At 36.9% G+C, this 20977-nt stretch overlaps 2 protein-coding genes and 1 long non-coding RNA gene across 6 annotated transcripts in view; all 3 read left to right on the forward strand.

The window, feature by feature from the left end:
• Positions 1 to 20977, forward strand: part of LOC102609456 (probable aldo-keto reductase 1) — a 46326-nt gene that overhangs the window by 4330 nt on the left and 21019 nt on the right. The window contains exons 1-7 of one of the 4 annotated variants that reach the window (XM_052442073.1): positions 15021 to 15217; positions 15305 to 15472; positions 15756 to 15959; positions 16114 to 16286; positions 16579 to 16675; positions 16835 to 16988; positions 17111 to 17552. In XM_052442073.1, coding sequence (XP_052298033.1) covers positions 15158 to 15217; positions 15305 to 15472; positions 15756 to 15959; positions 16114 to 16286; positions 16579 to 16675; positions 16835 to 16988; positions 17111 to 17292 — 1038 coding nt within the window. In that variant the 5' untranslated portion in view covers positions 15021 to 15157 and the 3' untranslated portion in view covers positions 17293 to 17552. Of the gene's footprint in view, positions 1 to 15018; positions 15218 to 15304; positions 15473 to 15742; positions 15960 to 16113; positions 16287 to 16578; positions 16676 to 16834; positions 16989 to 17110; positions 17553 to 20977 lie in introns of those variants that run through there. The other 3 variants (XM_052442075.1, XM_052442064.1, XM_052442072.1) reach the window with 3 other exon arrangements.
• Positions 1470 to 4606, forward strand: LOC102623134 (perakine reductase-like). Its single transcript, XM_052442063.1, has 8 exons — positions 1470 to 1577; positions 1695 to 1816; positions 2812 to 2860; positions 2950 to 3153; positions 3248 to 3420; positions 3595 to 3691; positions 3789 to 3942; positions 4042 to 4606. Exons 1-8 carry the CDS (start codon positions 1518 to 1520, stop codon positions 4242 to 4244), a joined length of 1062 nt encoding a protein of 353 aa, XP_052298023.1. The 5' UTR covers positions 1470 to 1517; the 3' UTR covers positions 4245 to 4606.
• On the forward strand, positions 18385 to 20774 carry LOC127902583 (uncharacterized). Its single transcript, XR_008054997.1, has 2 exons — positions 18385 to 20557; positions 20631 to 20774. It is a non-coding gene; the product is annotated as an uncharacterized LOC127902583 (long non-coding RNA).

Genomic DNA, 20977 nt, shown 5'->3' on the forward strand with positions numbered 1-20977 from the left:
AGATAAAGTGAAATAATCAACTATCAATGTTCACTTTAAAAATTTTAATTACCTTTTACTTTATTAGTGTTTTAGAACTCGTTAAATTTTTTAATTCTATACAAATGAAAGTTAGCCAATAGAAATGTATGCTGCTAAGTTGCTTGTTAATCTTACTGGGAGTTGAGCTTTAGTACAATTAGATGACATTGTTTGTTAGCATTGACATTATGAAATTCAATGGGCTAGCTAGGTAGAAAGATGACATAGGATAAGTTTATAATCGTTGAGTTTTCACGTAATTTTTAAATGTATAGTTTTTAAAGGTTTTAGTAAACATTTACTACTTAAGTAAATAATATTCACTGAACACTCACTCACTTATATTTAATAGTAAGCAATTTTGTTCTACAAATACTTTGGAGAAATAATATCTATCTAAAATAATTATCAATTTTCAAGAAGAATTAAAAGCAAAAGAATGTTCACGTACGTGCTTACATGATGAACATTGTTAAGCAAATGTGTGCTTACATCCTTGCTTACATGATGAATGTAGTATATGATTCTTTATGGATTCGACTTACAATTTTCGTCACTTATTTATATGATTGTGATTTATAAGTTAAATTAATTTTATTTTTATACTTGTATAATAAAAAAAAAAATCTATAATACACTATATTAACACCAAACAAGACCTAAACTTCCAGCTCTCGTTTTTTTTTTTTAATTGAATAATGTATACGGTTCAGCTTTAGAGTTTGAGACATTTTAAAGACGTTTATTTTTCAACTTAACACTTAAAAATTGGTGATTATGTTTGAATTTAATTTTTTTATTTTGGCCATGGTTGCTGTGTATGTGCGTGTATGTATACATATACATCACGACTTGCTCCCCGCACAGATCACGCTTTAGATTTTTAATTATATATTTTTATTATATGCTAAGTTATTTTGTCCAATACTCCACGGCAACAAATTAAAAGCTTTATCAATGTCCTGATGATTCGAATTTTCATAATTACAAGAACAAATCATTTCAATCGTATTGGTATTAAAACTTCAATTTGATATCATACATCAGTAGAGATCCCACATGCCCGTTTCATTGTGTAAATCAAAAAACAACAATAACGAAAATTTTATTTTGATAAAAAAATTAGGTTATAAAATTTTGATAAAAAGTATTAAAACATCATAATATCTTGACCCAAAAAAAAAAAAAAAACTGATTGATAACTACCCTGATATTTTAATCAAAATTTATAACTCAATTTTTTTGTCAATGCAGCATTATTTAATAAACGGACTCGATTGACCGTTATGTTTGTTTTTCCTTTAGTTCTTTTCAACATTTTTTTTATTCTAAAAAAAAATAATTATAAGACACGAGGGCTAAGGCCACCTTCATTTTGGTTCCTTATAAATGTCACGAGTCCCACTCCCATGCCTCCATATGTCTGCCTATTGAGAGGCCGAGACAAGTCTTATGCCAGTATCAAGAACAGAAAAAGAATAACAGGTTTGAAGAAAATGGCTGAAGAACAAAGAATCAAGATTCCAAGGGTGAAACTTGGTGGGCAAGGATTTGAGGTAAAGTTCATTTGGTAACTCTTATCTTTTACAGCATTAGGAAAAATATAAACAATCACAGAGAGACATTACTGTTTCTCATATAATATTTTTTGATGAATTATATGTGTCTTAAAGGTGTCAAAGTTGGGATTTGGTTGCATGGGCCTCACTGGAATTTACAATGATCCTGTCCCTGTTGAAGTTGGCATATCAATAATCAAGCACGCATTTGATCAAGGAATCACATTCTTTGACACAGCAGACGTAGGGATGGCAATGGGGAGGGGAGGGGAGGGGACCAATCTCCCCATACCCATCCCCGATGTTTTGCATATATCCCCGTCCCCTTCCCGTCCCCGTCAAAATTGCTTGAGAGAATCATCATCCCCTCCCCGAATAATAACAGGGGATCCCCGAGGGTCCCCGGTCCCCGAATAATTAATAGTCTAATACATTTTTTTATTTTCGATTTTAAATTAATCATATTAAAATAAACTCATACCGCTATTGTAAGCTCGTAACTAACTTTGACAGCACATTAAGGCCTCCAATGTGCTTGGATGAAGTTTGTTATGGTATGAGCTCACAACTTTACCACTAGTGTTAAAAGCTGATTCAGAAGCAACTGTTGTAATTGGAATTGCCAAAATATCTCTAGCAATTCGAGCTAATGTAGGATACCTATTAGCATTTGTCTTCTACCAACTCAAAATATTAAAATCTTCCATTCGAGATATAACTTTCTCATCCAAATATGAATCTAATTCATCTGCAACAACTGCACAATCTCCATTGTTTACATAATCATCAAAACCTATCATCCATTTGGTTGCTTTCTTATAAGAATCCCCTGTAGATCTAGTAGAAGAATTACTACCAGTATAATCAAAGCAATAAACAGTTGGTGAAAACTTCAATTAATACTCTTCAACTAATTCCCGACAAAGGGTGACCACTTTCCCAACATACAACTATTTTGATATTTATTATTTTTAACAATATTTATAATTTTGTTATTTATTTATTAGTAATTTTAAAAATAAAAATAAAATTAAAAATTAAAATGGGGAAATGGGTAGGGGATGGGGATTCCACCTCATCCCCGTCCCCTTCCCGAATAAAAAGTTGGGTAAAAAATTTTCTCCGTCCCCTCCCCGAAAAAAAAATTGGGTATAAAATTATCCCCGTACCCTCTCCGAATGGGGAAAATCCCCGAGGGTACCCATCCCCATGGGGATTTTTGCCATCCCTAAGCAGACGTCTATGGACCCAATAATGCTAATGAACTTCTTGTTGGAAAGGTAAATGATTAATTGATAAAACTGATGGGTGAAAACTCTTGGCATGCAAGATTACTTTGTTTGAGTAATTAATTGATGAATCTTTTCAGGCTCTCAAGCAGCTTCCAAGAGAAAAAGTGCAGCTAGCCACAAAATTTGGCATTGTCAAATTTGACATGAGTGATGTTGTGGTAAAGGGTACCCCTGAGTATGTCCGCGCCTGCTGTGAGGCTAGCCTGAAGCATCTTGATGTTGAATACATTGATCTCTATTATCAGCATCGCGTTGACACAACGATACCTATAGAGGATACTGTATGTAATCTACTGCCTTCATTTCTAATTTCCTTGTCAATAGTCACTAGTTGCGGCATCAATAGTTATGGAGGTACATTTTGCTTCTTATTAGATGGGAGAACTTAGGAAGTTGGTGGAAGAAGGGAAAATAAAGTATATCGGGTTATCTGAAGCAAGCCCTGATACTATAAGAAGGGCACATGCCGTTCATCCTGTTACTGCCTTACAAATGGAATGGTCTCTCTGGACTCGCGAAATTGAGGATGAAATAGACCCACTTTGCAGGTTCTTTACAATGGAACTGAAATAGATATGTTACCATTCTCATTTTTATCTATTCAACTATGGTAGATTTTCTTTGGTAAATGACTCTCATGTTACCTCTTTAGCTAACATATTCCTGCAAGTTTGATTTCTGTAAATGAGAGGCAATTGTCATTTTTGAATATTATGTTACAGGGAACTTGGAATTGGGATAGTTCCATATAGTCCACTTGGCAGTGGATTTTTTGGTGGCAAGGCTAGCGTTGAAAGTTTGCCTGCGAACAGTCTTCTGGTATGTTTTAGTCTACAATGTTTCATTTGTTATTCTGATCTTGTTACTTTTGAGAGTAATTTTGAATTGATTAACTGATGGCCAATCTTTACTTAAGACATGGCATCCTAGGTTCTCAGGAGAGAACATTGACAAAAACAAGATCTTATATTTACGTCTGCAAAAGTTGGCCGAAAAGCATGAATGCAACCCTGCACAACTTGCACTTGCTTGGATTCTTCATCAAGGAGATGATGTAGCACCAATTCCTGGTGAGTTAATCTTTCTTTTCTTGTCAGTCGGTGCAATCATGATAGACATCTCTCCTATACGAGCTGATAAGCCTTGTATGTGCTTTAATTTTTTCACAGGTACAACAAAGATTAAAAATCTTGACGACAATATTGGTTCTTTGAGAGTGAAACTTACAAATGAAGATTTAGATGAGATTTCTTCTGTGATTCCCATCAATGAGGTAGCAGGGGATGGGGTAATTGGCGGTCTCCTCCGTTGCTCCTGGAAGTTCGCGAACACACCAGCAAAAGATAGTCCTCCTCTTCCAGCAATGAGGTAGCAGGGGACAGAATAACGGATAAGTTTCCTTCGCTGCTCTTGGTTCGTGAACATACCATTGCAAGATAGTCCCTCCAGCTACTAAAAGCATCTGAAACTTGAAGATTTTGCATTGAAGAGATTTTTTTTTTTTGTTCAATTTATAATGAGAGATTGTGTCACTATGGGAAAAACTACTATAGTTTGTTTCAATAAATGATGGGGGTATGCAGGGTAGCTTTTATGTATTTGATTTCAGCTTGCTTTGCTGCTAAAGAAATACTAAGTATTAATGAATGATATGTATCAAACTCAAGGCTATTTCCAGCAAGTAATCTCCCAAAGGAACCCAACAATAGATGGATTTGTAGCTATATGCCTCTTTTTGGTAGCAATTTGACATCAGCGCAATAACAATTCAAATATTGTTCGTGTTGATGCGAGATTCTGGTTGCCTTCTCTATCAAGACTAGGACCTCTGCTCGACCAACTCTACCACGACTAGGATCTCTCCTCGTAAGACTTTTTCTCCGGAAGTTCCTACGTACACAGAAGCACGTCAGAGTACGCTGGTTGTTTCCCCAGCGTAAACCCTCCGATGCTCAAGTCAGAAATGAAGGTTCTAGGAACGCTAGCCACAAATCTTATGGCTTTTCTGTAGTTTCTGTTCTTTAGAGCTTTCTTTATCTTTGTTATAATGTCAAAATTGCTAACCCTTTTACCTTCGTTGGCTACCTTTTTATAGGCCACTTCTGAACTCGGGACTTCCCTCTATTCGCGCTCGTTATCCTCCCACCTCTCGAAAGTGGATGCCCCATTTCCGTAGTCGTGGGTCGTTGCGTGGCCTTCGTGCCTTGATTTTCAGACTGGAGAGCACGCCGCGCTAACTGTCGTTGATCGGGTCTCCTCCACTCAACCCTTAGCAGGAATGTAGCAGGAATGACTTTATGCTTCCAACAGGAGATTGGCCTCGTGGATGAGCAGGATATTCCTGCTCTTGCTCCCCCGGATACCAGACTCTTACAAGATATACCTGCTCGAGGAACCCTGTTACCAGATGTCTGCTCATCACTGCTGGTCTTCGTCGAAGCGTATCCCACAAACAGTTCGGAAAAATTTAAATCCTTGATTTATTCATTATGTATCATGATGAGGCAATACAACAACAAAAAATGTTGTAACTTATCAGAATATTATTCAGCTTGTTAAAACATAAGATATTTAAACTCAAGTTCAACTGTTTTGTATAGAGGTATGGTGGTTCGGATTGCTCTATTGTGAATATAGTATAATCTCGCGATCCAAGAAGATACAAAGACAGGGCATTTCATCTTTTACAAGCTCAAGAGTAATATCAGGAGGCTAAATTCACCCCCCCCCAATGTGATAAATATGTAATCTCATTGATAGAGAACATTTTAGGTAGGATCGACGTACTTCGTTTTCATAGCACTCCTGTAAAATTTTAACACAGAGATTTATTTGAATTGATCAAACATGATAGAAAAAGAGAATAAAACCTAAAATGTGTCATGTGACATAATTTTAATTGGGGGTTTAGCTACGTTGGATCAACTCCAACGTAGCGCTAATTTTAATTAGGGTTTCGGCTATGCGATCATATAAATCTGATATGACAGTCACGATTATATGGACTCAAAATACAAGATATGCATGGGATTATGAGGTATTCTTCTCCTTCGCTGTTCATCGGTTGTTTGACCAAATACAATAAACGAATCAAAGAAAGTAGGCATGCAATGAACACTATATGCAAAAGGGGAGTGGGGGTCTGAATGCCTCTTGAATTGAATCGGCCAAGTGTTGCTTGCATGCGCTCTACAAATTGCTTTGCTGTCATCTGAAGTTAAAATTATTATCCCTAGCTCCGTTGGTTTTTTCTACAACAAAACGACAATCCCTGCCTTCACTCATCTTAATTCATCCCCCAGTTTTGTTCCTCATTTTTTAATCAATAATTAATTCTTGCTCCCTGTTTCCTCTCTCTCTGTAGACTCTACCCACCAAAACCATTTGCTATCTTTCCAATTTTCTTCCGTGTATATACACACATTCATAGAACATTTTATATTACAACACTACGTATATTACTGAGTTACTTTCAATAGAAAGATAAAAAAGTGGTATACATGTATACGATGGAGACGGTGCAGGAACTGTTGGGAAAGCTGGGGCGGCAGTGCTATGTTGTATTTTGCTTGGGTGTGATTCTTGTTGTGTCGGTAACAATCGATCATTATATTGAACCAAAGGATAATTCTGCATCAGCTACTGGTGAAAGCAGAGCCAAGGCCACCCGTCGTCGTCTTTGACCTTTACACGGTCCTCATCTTCCAGTTTCTCCGAATTTCTACTGATCATCACTCCCCACCAGCCAACCAGCTGCTCTATGCTACCTTCTAGAATTCTAGAGACTTTAATTAACTAATTACCTTCTAGACTTGTTTATGGGTTTAATCAATTTGCTCCCCCCGGTTTTTATGTAAAAATTTTGCTTAATTTAATTAATTGTGTTGATGCGAGATTCGATGTCTGCTCGTTCACGACCAGAATCTCTCCTCAAAACTCAAGTTTGCAGTTGATTATAGGTAACTTCACACTGCCCCTTTCTAGACGAGTAGAATTATGATGCTTACTTATTCTCTCTGACTGCGCACACAAAAACTGGTTAGAGCACGCTGAGAGTTTTCCTGGCATAAACCCTCCGACGCTCAAGTCAGAAATATAGGCTTACTTTTGAAAAAATTCCATCAATAATTTCTTGGCTTTGTAATGATCTCTAGAGCAATGAAATCCCTAGGTTCTCACTAGAATGCCCCTCGGAATTTCTTTTTGTCTCTTTTTTAGTTTTTTTTGTCCAACCCTTTTACCTTTTTTGATTGCCCTTTTCATAGGCTCCCTAAGAATTCGACCCTCCTTGACTCATGTTTGCTACTTTGCCAGAATCCTCGGAAGCAGATGGCTGAACGTGGTGGTCGTAGTTAAGTGGGCTTTGTGCCTGGATTCTAGGATAATAGCGCATGTCCTATTTAACTGTCGTGTACTAGGTCTGTTGATTTAACCCGTAACGGGAAATGTTCTCGACGCCTAGCAAGGAACTTGCTCGTATTATGGTCTCAGTAGATGGTCTTCTCATAGACGAGGAGAAGACTCCTGCTCTCGGACGTCACATTGCTCCTCGCTTACGAAAAGGTCAACTCCTCGCCTGGGTATGGCAGATCACGCTATAATATCCCCCCAAACACCGGTCCCCCAGTTTTTGGTATTGGTAATGCAATGGATCAATACTAGAAACTTAATAATCTTGGTTTACTCGTATATTTCAACCTCTTGATATTGGGTCCATTATGGTTGCCATTCTGGCCAGGATATCTGCTTGGTAGTTCTCGCTCCTTGGGATTTGCACTACGTCCACTGATTCGAACTTCTCAATTAATTGTCTGACCTTCTTTAGTTACTGTTCCATCTTCTCATTTATGGGTTGAAATCTTTCACTGACATGGCTGTCAACCAGTTGGGAATAGGTCCGAATTTTCACCTTATTTTCTTTCACTGCCTTAGCTAACTCTAACCCTACAATTAGAGCCTCATATTCGGCCTGGTTGTTTGTGGCCGTGAACTCTAACTTGACAACGTAAGAGATCTTCTCCCCTTCTGGGCTTTCCAAAATAATCCCCGCTCCAGTACCCTACTCACCTGAGGATCCATCTATCGACGCTTGCCAGACTGCCTCCGTCGTTGCTTGCAGCAACACTTGTGTGGTCGAAGTCTACTTCAGGCTCTATGAACTCTACCACGAAGTCTGCCATCGCTTGGGCTTTAATTGCTGCTCGGGGTTTGTAGCTTATATCGAACTTGCTTAGCTCTATTGCCTACTTCACTAGCCGACCGGAAGCATCTAGTTTGTGCAGGGTCTGCTGCAGTGGTTGGTCTGCTACTACCGTAACTGGGAATGCTTGGAAGTACGGTCTCAACTTTTAAGCAGCCACTACAAGGGCGAGTGCCCATTTCTCCAATGGTGGGTACCTGGTCTCGGCATCGAACAGAGCTTTGCTGGTGTAGTATATTGGGTACTGGACCCCTTCTTCTTCTCTCACCAGAACTGAGCTCGTAACGTGATTGGATACACAGTACGTCCCCCTCTCGTGGTGTGGACAATAAGGGTGTTTGATGCAGGTATTGTTTCAGTTTCTAAAAGGCCTATTTGTATTCGGGGGTCCATTCTGTTTTCCTCCCCATCCTCATCACTTGAAAAAAGGCGTGGCATTTGTCTATGACCTTGGATATAAATCGACTCAATGCTGCCAACTTTCCCGTTAAGCTCTATATCTCCTTCAAGTTACAAGAAGATCTCATTCTCACAATTGCTTGGATCTTCTTAGGATTCGCCTCAATCCCCCAATGGCTTACCATGAACCCAAGGAATTTTCCTGATCCAACTCCAAAAGCACACTTCTTCGAGTTGAGCTTCATCTTATATTTTCTCAAAAGCCCAAATGTCTCCTCGAGGTGCTTGACGTGTTCATCCGAGCTTTTTGATTTGGTTATTATGTCGTCCATATCAACCTCTATAGTTCACCCAATCAATGGCTTAAAGATTTTGTTCACCAACCTCTGGTATGTAGCACCCGCATTTTTAAGGCCGAATGGCATCACTCTATAACAAAACAAACCCTAGTTAGTAATAAATGTTGTGCTCTCCTCTTCATACTTGTATATTAGGATTTGGTTGTATCCCGAGAATTCGTCTATGAAGCTGAGCAGATTATGCCCTACTGTTGAGTCAACCAACTGGTCGATCTTCGATAGGGGAAATCTGTCTTTCAGGCATGCCTCGTTGAGGTCGATGAAGTCAACGCACATTCTCTATTTACCATTGGCCTTCCTTACCAGAACGACATTCAATATCCATTCGGGGTAGTTCACTTCCTAAAAGAACCCTGCCTTCAAGAGTTTCTCCACCTCGCTATTTATGGTTTCGTATCTCTCCTGGTTGAAATACCTTCTCTTTTTCCTCACAGATTAAACACCCTTCTTTATCGCCAACCTGTGGCAAGCCACCTCGGGGTCGATCATCGGCATGTCATCATGCGTCCAAGCAAATACATTTGCGTGAGATCGCATGCAATGTATCAACTCTTGCTTCAGCTCCCCCTCTATCTTCGACCCAATCCTAAGTGTTTTCCCCGTGCTGTCTTGATTCAAGTTGACAGTCTCCAGCTCCTCAACCGTCTCATGTCTGCCCCTCATAAATTCTGCTCAGGCATAAAGCAAGGTAATTTACATCGCCTCTTTCGCTGCTGTAGTGTAACAGCTTCGAGCAATTCTCTTATTTCCTTGTACCACGCCAACCACCCAATTTACCCGGTACTTGAGAGCCAAGTAATGATTGGATAGCACCGCCTTACTCATCCTCAAGAAAGGGCGGCCTAAAATCATCTAGTAGGGGCTCTCTTCATCGACCACAACAAAATCTAAGATCATTGTCTTTTCTGATGGAGCAGAACCTATAGTAATGGGTAGCTCGACCACTCCAAATGAGGCTAGCCTTCCTCCCTCGAACCTCTTTAATGATGTGTTGATGTGCTCTATCCTTAAATCTATTATTCCCATTTCCTCTAAAGTTGACTTGAACAGGACATCGACCGAGATTCCAGTATCTACTAGAATTCAATCAAACGTCTTGCTGGCGACGATGGCTTCAATGACAAGTGCAGCCTCGTGTGGGTATAGCACTCATTCTTCATTCTCATCCGTCCACATGATCGGCACATGCTTGGTCCTTGTTCGTTTTGCCGTTGGAGTGTTAAAGAATACTTTTTTGCTGGTCATGGCATACTTAGCATAGTTCTTTCTAAATCTGTTGGAATCCTTAACCAACGTTGGGCCCCCAGCAATAACTCTGACGATGGGCTGCTTGTGGCACGCATTTCTAGTGCCCTACTTTACTCCACATAATGAGCCTGCAATCGAGATAGCTCTATCTATGAACTCGTCCAGGTAACGATTCCTCACTTAATCTTCCACCTGATTTTTGAGATCATTGCATTGGGCCGTAGTATGACCATGGGTGCCATGGAATTCGTAAAACCGGCCCTTATCTCATCTACTGGGTAGTTTTGCTATTGGGGTATGAGGATACAGCAGACCACGATCCTTTATTGCATTGTACACCTCATCCAGAGGCGTCTTCAAGGAAATGTACTGCCTATAGCTCTGACTTTAATCGATCACGTGTATTGCCTTTTCCCTATGGGCGTTGTTTTAAGCAGGAAGGGGCATTGGTGCATCTGGTCTCCTAGCTCTCATACTCTGTAGGTGGTGGGTCATCATAGTATAATGATAAGGGTGACTATACATCTAGTCAAGCCTTCCCTAAGAATCTCTAGCTAGTGAACGAGAAAGTTGCATCCTGCTACGTTGATATTGGAGTGGCCTCTAGTAAGGTTGGTAAGAGGCGACCCGACTTCCCGTACTGCCACCTGGGGCATGGTGGTCCTTCTACTTAATTGGCCCGCTTGCTGCTATGACTTTCTTTTCTTTTCTCCTCAACCCCTCCAGTTGGTCCGTCTTAATCCTCGTCTTTTTTTCCTCCTCGATTTTTATGTCCCTCTTGGCTTGCTCATAGGCCGCGGAATATGACTGAACTGCTGGACTCCTTAAGTTGTACCACATACTCTCTATCTTTACTCCTTCCTTTAGTCCCTTGAGGATGGTTGAAGGCTCCAAGATCGAGGATAACACGATGGTATCTTTTGATAAAGTCCCGAGAGTCTCATTTTCTCCTTGCTTCATACTCGTCAACTCCATCATATCATCTTCTAGTGTCATTGCCCCCCGAAACTGCTCTGTAAATTCCTGACACATCTGCTCGAATGTTCTGATGTTTCCCCGAGGAAACCTTCGATACCACTCACCCTGCATCTCTGGGCTTAGGATAATCCCTACACTTCAGTTATGTCATTGAAACGCTCTATGTGCACCAATGGGTGGACTCTACTAGGATCACGTGCCGTTACTTGGTCTCGCTCGACATCACGCAGGTGTTGTCGAAGTTCCCTCTCCTCAGCGTTCGCAGCCCTGTTATTATTGCCCGTGTTCTGCCTACCCGGGGGTTGATTCCCTCCTTAATGACTTCCTCCCCGTAGAGATTGGTCACCGAGTCCACCACCAGGCCTCCCGGTAGTTCAACCTCTCATTAGGGTGGTCCATTCACCGTTGTTCCTTCTATTAACATGCCCCGGTGTAACTCTGCCACTTCTCATCCTTTCTTCGTGAGTTTCTCTTTGTTCTTTCTTAGCTCGTACAAGATGGTTGTTAGAGTTTCCATCTGTTTTTCCATTCGCTCATGCATTGCTCTTTCTCACGCCTCGTTACTTATTTCTCTTAATATTATAGATTCGTTAAGCCCCATATCCCCTCCTTGGACATTACTCCCACTTACGTCCATAGTCACCCCGCTTTTTTTCCCTTCATTCTCTCTGTTAACGCTCTTTGTTAACGAAAGCTTTTTGTTCAGCTCCCCATAAAACTACGGTAAAATGTTGATGCGAGATTCGATGTATGCTCGTTCATGACCAGAATCTCTCCTTAATGCTTAAGTTTGCAGTTGACTATAGGTAACTTCATACTGCCCATTTCTAAATGAGTAGAACTATGACGCTTACTGCTTCTCTCGGCAGACTCCTGCACATACAAAAACTGGTCAGAGCACGCCGAGGGTTTTCCCGGCGTTAACCCTCCAGCGCTCAAGTCCAGAATCTGGGCTTACTTTTGGAAAAACCCTGCCAATAATTTCTTGGCTTTGTAATGATTTCTAAAGCAATGAAATCCCTGTGAATTTTCCTGAGGTTCTCATTAGAATGCCCCATGGAATTTCTTTTTGTCTCTTTTTTAGTATTTTTTGTCCAACCCTTTTACCTTCTTTGATTGCCCATTTTATAGCCTCCTTGAGAATTCGGCCCTTATTGACTCACGTTCGCCACTTTGCCGAATCATCAGAAGTGGATGCTTGAACGTGGTAGTCGTAGCTGAGTGGGCTTCGTGCTTGGATTCTAGGATAATAGTGCATGTCCTATTTAACTGTTGTGGACTGGGTCTGCTGATTTAGCCCCCAGCGGGAAATGTTCTTGACGCCTAGTAAGGAACTTGCTCGTATTCTGGTCCCAGCAGATGGTCTCCTCAAGGACGAAGAGAAGACTCATGCTCTCGGATGTCACATTGCTCCTCGCTTATGAGAAGGTCAACTCCTCGCTTGGGTATAGCAGATCACGCTATAATATCCCCCCCAAACAAATTGTTAATTAACAAATAACAGAAACGCTAATTTTCGCGCAAGTTTCAACATTACTTACTTGGTTGCCTTATGTTCTCGTGTTTGCGTCTATGTCTTCCATTACGAGCACCAAAAAAGATATAATCAACGGTGTGCGAGATAGTTGCAACTGCAGTAGGTGCTGGCGTCGATCATCAGCATGGTGGTGCACAGTAGAATTAGGCGAGGAGAGATGGAGAGATAATCAACGGTTACTGATCAAATTTGAAACTTTCCAGCAAACCGACGGTGATGATGAGATTGATTCCGATTATAATGAAGAAACTGATGAAGAGCGAAGGAGAAGAAGACCCCATAATCATGTGCATATCTTGTATTTTGAGTTCATGTAATCGTGACCGTCACATCAAATTTATATGATCGTATGACTGGTATTAGTTGGAGGTGATCTAACGTAGCTTAACACTTTTATTAGACGATTACATCGTGTGTTGTGACTGCAAAATTTCTCCCACACCTAACATTTTGCAAAGTACAGGGATTATTTTGTCAAATCTTAAAATTATTTGCACTTGTTTTGAATTACACTAAATTGACCAATCATGATAGTAGGAGAAAAAAAAAATGAAAATTTGTTTGCACACAACAACACAACAAAGGCAAAGCTTATGTTACAAATATTGTAACAAATAACTAATAGATATGGATCATTAATTTTTATATTTCTTAAATCCAATTGATGAAAGTAATTTTAACCAAAAACGAGGTACGGATGCAATAGTAATTTAAAGAAAATTTTATTTTTAATCACATATTTACTTATTTTTTTCAAATAAGTCCTCATTAATTTTGTATAATTATATAGTTTTCTATATTTATTTTTAAATTTTTAAAAAAGTTTTTACTATATTTTTATAAGAATTTAAATGATTATCATGTTCATAAATATCCACAAATTCTGAATATATATTTGCACCTGTATTTATAAATTCTTGTCTCTCTTAAGATATAAACTAGATTTTTTCTACACACACACACACCATAAATGCTTTCACATAGATTTTGTAATATGAATTTAGCATCCTAAATTATAAGAGATATTATATATCATGAATACCCTATGAATTTAATGAATTATTAGAAAAATGATACAATGAATAAATTACCAAAATTTCTAATAATTTCACAAAACATAAAAACCAATAAGCTACCACATTCTAGCAATGGGCGAAAAGGATTTTCAGGTGGAAGATTTCAACTTTTCGATTGGATCAATGATTAAAACATGTGAGCTAATAATCAATTAAATTGAACTTCGTTTTATTTATTAAATAAATTAAGAAATCCAAATTTATCTATAAATTATATAGAAAGTGCAAACAAAATGTAAGAGATTAATAATTTCAATGAAGAAAATATAAAACAAATTAAAAAGTCAGGAGATCAAATGAACAAAGAATTTTATAAGGTTAAACAATTAATGAAATAATTCAATATTGAAGATCAAGATAAATTAAAAGTAAGAGATCATTAATATAACGAATAAAAACTCAATAGATGTAAGATTAAACAAGTTAGAGATTCAATTGGATAATATAAAAAAAAAAATTGTTGAGAAACTATACTAAATCTACTATAAATATAAATAGAAAATTTTAAGAAAATTGAAGTTCGAAGATACAATTACAACAAAAAGGGCAATTAGATTGATCTCCAAACAACCATCAATGCAATTTAAATGAAAGATGTGATTGTATACAGGAGAAATTCAACAAGCTTCATCATTTGTAAAAGTTTCCAAGCAAATAGCACAGTCACTAGAACTTGATGATGGTGTAGTTTTTAACCTTTTGTAATTTACAAGTTGCTTCATTTTATTCAAGGTTTGCTCTCTTTGCCTTTGCCTTTCTTTTGAGATTTATAAAAATCTATTTAATATCTCTAATAGTCATAAGTTGGTTTGATGAGACCAAATGTGATCAAAATCAAATCTTCTTTGCCAGATAAAAAACCAACCAAAAACGTGATAAAAGAAGATGAAGATATACAAACCTATGAGGCAAATGTGGATATAATTTTGGGAACTGTGCGAAATAATAAAGACTTGAGGGGGCATAGGTTTTGCCATTGATGTTGACGAAAGGGTGGCTAATATCCCTCCTGGGAAATTTCAAAGACTTTTACAGGCATCTTGGGGTTTAAAACAAAATTTTAAAACTCATTGACTTTTTTATAATTATAAACTTTACGAAGGATTTAAAATCTTTTAGCTGTAACGTACAGCTAATGTAACGGAAGTTTTGCCCACATCAGAACCAGTTTCAGGTTTTGAAATTTCCCACCATCCGATTCTGTAACAAACATCTCCCGTCATTCCACCATCCGATTTTCTATTGTTTAGTTTCTCACTCCACAGCCAACCACATCCAACGGCTGATGCTGCAGTCTGTAGCTTACAGATTCTGTAAGCTAGTCAAGTCCCAGTTTCAGCACTTAAAAAAAAAAAGTACCTGTCTTCACATCCTTGGAGTTGGAGCCAAACCAGATTCCTTTCCTTTTTGTCCCATCCAGCTCAAGCTCAAGTCAACCAACTAATTATTGAAAGAATACCAGGACAAACCAAAACCACAGCATCAAATATGGCAGAAGAGATGAAACTCCAAGTTCCGAGAGTGAAACTCGGAACCCAAGGCCTTGAGGTAACTACCCATTTGTAATTTTCTTTTTTTTTGTTCTTTTAATCCTGATCGTTTGATTTCTCTGATTGTGTTTTTTTGCTTTTACAGGTATCAAAGCTGGGATTTGGATGCATGAGCCTGAGTGGAGGTTACAATTCTCCAGTCTCTGAAGAGGATGGCATCTCTATAATAAAGCATGCTTTCAATAAAGGAATCACTTTCTTTGATACTGCTGATAAATATGGACCATATACTAATGAAATTCTTCTTGGAAAGGTTAGGATCTTGACTCTTGACACTTGTGTAAGAATTCTCTTAACTAAACACTTGTTATGTTTGATTAATTTAGTTACAATTCACATCTAGATCAAGCGGTAACCTAAAGAGTATGATAGCTGCTATGCTTCAAGTAATTTAACTGATAACTATGGAATCACACTCCTAATATAATATGTTTGTTCAAGGAATTGGTGAATATTTATTTTTGCACATTATTGAGGATATAGAAATCATTGTTAAAATTTTCCGAATTTATTGGAAAAAAAGTCATTCCTTTCAGGCCTTGAAGATGTTGCCCAGAGAAAACATACAAGTAGCCACAAAGTTTGGGTTTGCAGAATTGGGACTTGATGCTGTGATCGTGAAGGGTAACCCTGAGTATGTGCGCTCATGTTGTGAAGCTAGCTTGAAGCGCCTTGATGTGGAATACATTGATCTGTATTATCAACATAGAGTGGACACATCAGTCCCCATAGAGGAAACTGTGAGTGATTCTTTCTTCCTCAGGCTAACTATCTGAATTGAAGAGTTTTGACCCCAATTATGATTTTTAGATTCTGATTGCATCAGTAGTAGTGGGATCCATATTGATTGAATGTGTTCAAAATTATATTTGTCATTTCCTTGTCACACTATAGATTGGCGAAATGAAAAAGCTGGTGGAAGAGGGTAAAATCAAGTACATAGGATTATCTGAGGCTAGCCCAGATACAATTAGGAGAGCACATGCTGTTCATCCTATCACAGCTGTACAACTGGAATGGTCTCTTTGGACTCGTGACATTGAGAACGAGATAGTACCACTTTGCAGGTTCGTTCGACTCGCGATGAAGGGTGTTTAAGGACCTATTTAATTGTTCCTACTGAAAACTTTAATTTTTGTGTCTAGTGTCTGAGGATATAGCATTTCATAAAATTAGTAACTTGAATAGGATAGATTAGATTTTCAAAGGAAGTATATTCTATTTATTTGTTCCAATCTACTATTTTGTACCTAATTAGAATTTTGTAAAATTCAATGCTTGCATAGAATAGATTAGATTTTAAGTGGAAGTATATGCTTGCATTACAAGACTGCCCTTCTGATAGATTGAAGTGTGCAGGGAGCTTGGCATTGGAATAGTTCCATACAGTCCTCTTGGTCGTGGATTTTTCGGTGGCAAAGCCGTTGTGGAAAGTGTGCCTCCAGATAGCTTTTTGGTATGTTTTTCATCAATGTTTGTCCGCATCATTTTGTTTCATAACACAGTATAACATAGGTGTTTTTAAGAAACAACATGAGCTTTCCAGTTTCATTTGAGACTAATGTTCCATATGTGGTGAAGCTTATTAAAATTGTTCATGTATCTGTTTTATAAGAATTTTCTTCCTCGGTTCACCGGAGAGAACCTGGACAGAAACAGAAGTATTTATTTTCGCATAGAGAACCTTGCCAAAAAGTACAAATGCACTTCTGCACAATTAGCACTGGCATGGGTTCTCGAACAGGGGGATGATGTCGTACCTATTCCTGGTAAGTTTCTATCCTTGAGTTCATGATTTATGTGTTGACTTGAAGAAATATATAGTGTTCAAATTCGAGCTGATCAAAATAATGTTGCCTAATGTTTACTGTTAATTTGCTTCGAGCATCAGGGACAACTAAGATTAAGAACCTAGAGGACAATATTGTCTCCTTGACAGTAAAACTTACAAACAAGGATCCAAAAGAAATTTCTGATGCCGTACCCACAGAAGAGGTTGCAGGAGGAAGATATCCAGATTCCTTTGACAAAACATCGTGGAATTTTGCAAACACACCTCCAAAAGACTCTTAAGGTTTGAACTTTGAGCTTAAAATATTTGCTGGATGCTGCCTATATCATCACTTGGGGTTGGGAGCTTGGGATGTCTTATTTTACGCAAATAAACTCAGATAAATGTCAGAACATGTTTACAAGCTACCGGTACATTACTTCGTGCTAAACAATTTCATGAGTAAAACTTTGATCATTATGATGTACTATATATTTGTAAACATGGTGTGCCGGATTTGTGAAATGAGAATATGTGAGGCTTTTTAAGGTACAACCTGAAATCAAGTTGCTAAAATATTTTTACCGACTATCTCTTTCTTTGAAAATGAAGATTACAAATATCCAAATTTTGGATGGAAACAATTTGACTGCATTTGCTTCATCATAGCACAGATACACGTAGATTTGCAGGCAAATTATGGTGTTTGTAGATGAAATACTTATTGAAGGAAAATTATAGTCAAGTTACAGTGAGAATGGATATAGGAAAATAACTGCTATTTGTTTAGGAATACTCTCTTATCATTCAGGATGATAAAGATTAACTACCATTTAAGGCTGACTGGTGCGGTGGTGCTATTACTACCCCTTTAAGGTCCTTCTGAAACCCATTTTTAATTAAAATTACATAAATAGCCAAAGACAAATTTAATTGATTATATTTTGAATGGAAATTCAAATAGACATTTGTTTTTTAACAAATTTTGTACGCTCACACAACCTAATATTCTATATTTATCTTTTAATTTATATTTGAAAATATAATTTTTTATACTAAAAATATATTTTAAAGAATTTTTTTTTTACTGGAAATTAGTTTAGGATTAATCAGTTGGTTTCTTGAAACTTTATTTTAATAATTTCTTTTTATTACTGTGTATGTGGTTAGCGGAGTTCCTATATAATGAGAAAAAGCTTATTCAAAAGGAAAGAAATGGATTGGAGTTTTTTATTAGATAAAAATAATTAAAGTCGGGTATTCTGAAAAAAAAAAGATTTTAGAAGGGTTTCAAAAGACTTAAGCTGGGCTTCCATTCTTTAACAGGGCCGAGTACACGGGAGTTTAAAATATGTAGATAGATGCCCAGAACCCACTTTTACCTTTTTCCCCCCCCCCCCCCCCCTATGCATTTGACCGCCTCACCGTATCTAGGGATGGCAAAAATCTCCATGGGGACGGATACCTTCGGAGATTTTTTTCATTCGGGGAGAGTATGGAAATAATTTCATACCCAATTTCTTATTCGGGGAAGAGACGGGAAAATTTTTTTATCAAATTTCTTATTCGGGGAGGGGACGGGGATGAGGTGGAATCCCCATCCCCTACCCATTTCCCCATTTTAATTTTTAATTTTATTTTAATTTTTTAAAATTACTAGTAAATAAATTATAAAATTATAAATATTGGTAAAAATAAAAAATATCAAAATATTTATATTATTAAACTTTTAGGCCAATTAACTAATTAAAGTCCTAAATTTTTATTTAGAACATTAAAAAGACCGAGTAGATTTTATTAGCCCAACATTTTTTTTAATTTTAATATTCTTTAAATATTTTAAACTTAAATCTATTTTTTATTTATTTTTAGATGTTATAATTGCCCACAGCGAATCACAATTTTAATATCTAATTTAATATTTGCTCTTGATTTGCTCCGATTTAACTATTGTGTTGTAAAGGGAATAGTCCACATTTATAAAGTGCCCACGCCACCATTGAAAAAGTTAATTTTGAATCTAAATTCGATTTTATTTGTAACAATTTTGTATTAGACTATTAATTTGTTCATGATAGTTTGTAAAAGAAGTTTGTATCCCTTGCATGTTGCGTTACTTACTAATTTAATGTATGTGGCTTTTGTAATAGATATTAATGTAGATATATTTCAAACTTTACTTTTATTTGAATTTTTTATTTTAATATGATTAACTCAAAATCGAAAATAAAAAAAAATATATTAGTTATTCGGGATCGGGGACCCTCGGGGATTTCCTGTTATTATTCGGGGAGGGGATGGGGATTCTCTCAAGTAATTCTGACGGGGACGGGGACATACGTAAAATATCGAGGATGGGTACGGGGAGATCGGTCCCCTCCCCTCCCCTCCCCATTGCCATCCCTAACCGTATCCCATCTGTTCGACTTTCTAGTTAAACCCATTTATTTTTAAAATTATACCTATTTATTTTTAAAATTATCTTCATCAAAAAATTAAAAATAATTAAGTTAAATATTTTTTTATTCTCTCTCTCATATGCTCTCTCTTAAACATCATCACCCAGTACCTATCTTTCATCACTACCATGTCCATCATTACTATCACACATCTTCATCACCATCATTCTACCACCACCTACAATACATTATAATTTATTGTTGAATTTTGTTAAATTTTGTGGATAATTAGTGGTTTTTAATGTTGTTGATGATATAGGTTTTTTGAATTTTTTTTTTTTGTTTTAACCCAACACTCTGACAATTGCAATTTGGAATTTGTTTAAGGACTAACATTTGACGTAAATTGTAAATCAATTCAAGAAAGTTAAGAGAGATATGAAAGAGGAGAAGTTCATGAGCTATGGATAAATCTAAAAATACATAGAGATAATCAAAAAATAAAAACTGATGAGATAAATTAAGTTGATCAAATATCATTGTTCTCTTTTAAAATTTTAATTACCTTTACTCTTTTAGTGTTTTAGAGCTTGTTAAATTTTTGAGTTCTATACAAATGCACATTAGCCAATAGAAATGCATGCTTCCAAGTTGCTTGTCAATCCTGCTGGGAGTTGAACATTAGTACAATACTACAATTAGATGATATTGGTTGTTATCATAATTCAATTGGCTTGCTAGCTAAAAAGTAAAAAGATGGCATAGGGTAGGTTTATAATCGTTGAGTTTCTACTTAATTTTAAAAGTATCGTTGTTAAAGATTCTAGTAAACATTTAGTACTTAAGCAAATAATATTTACCGAACACTTATTTATCTATTAATATTTAACAGCTAGTCATTTTGTTCTACAAACACTCTGGAGACTTTATGTCTATTTTTATTGGTATATGTGTATTTAAGTATTTAACCATTTTGGGTCCTAAAATAATTATCAATTTTGAAGAAGAATAAAAGCAAAAGAATGCTTACATACTTGCTTACGTGATTAATATTGTTAAGCAAACGTGTGCTTACATACTTGCTTACATGATGAACGCAGTTTAGCAAAAGGGTGCTTACGTACTTGCTTACCTGATGAACGTAGAATACGATTCTTTACAGCTTCAGGTTACAATTTGTCACTTATTCACATGTTTGATTTGATGTTCAAATTTGGAAGTGACAAAATTCAATTGCGCAGTCGGCAGTCATCAAAGACTACTCAAGGCAGCTACAGCGCATTACCGTTGTGATTTAGAAGTTAAATTAGTTTTATTTTATTTTTGTATAATGAAAATTTTATAATACAATACATGATTAATATCAAGCAGGGCCTCACACAGTATGTTTGTTTTAAATTTTTTTTATGAAGATATTTGTTTTTTTTAAATTGAATAGTGTATAACGCTCAATTTCAGTGCTTAGACATTTTAAAGATTTTTATTTTTCAAATTAACACTGAAAAATTGTTGTTTATGCTTAAATTTAAATTTTTATTTTGGTCATAGTTGTTGTGTGTGTGTGTATACAATCCTTCTTTAGTACGGA

Source organism: Citrus sinensis, chromosome 5 (genome assembly GCF_022201045.2).
Source record: "Citrus sinensis cultivar Valencia sweet orange chromosome 5, DVS_A1.0, whole genome shotgun sequence".
Lineage (NCBI taxonomy): Eukaryota > Viridiplantae > Streptophyta > Magnoliopsida > Sapindales > Rutaceae > Citrus > Citrus sinensis.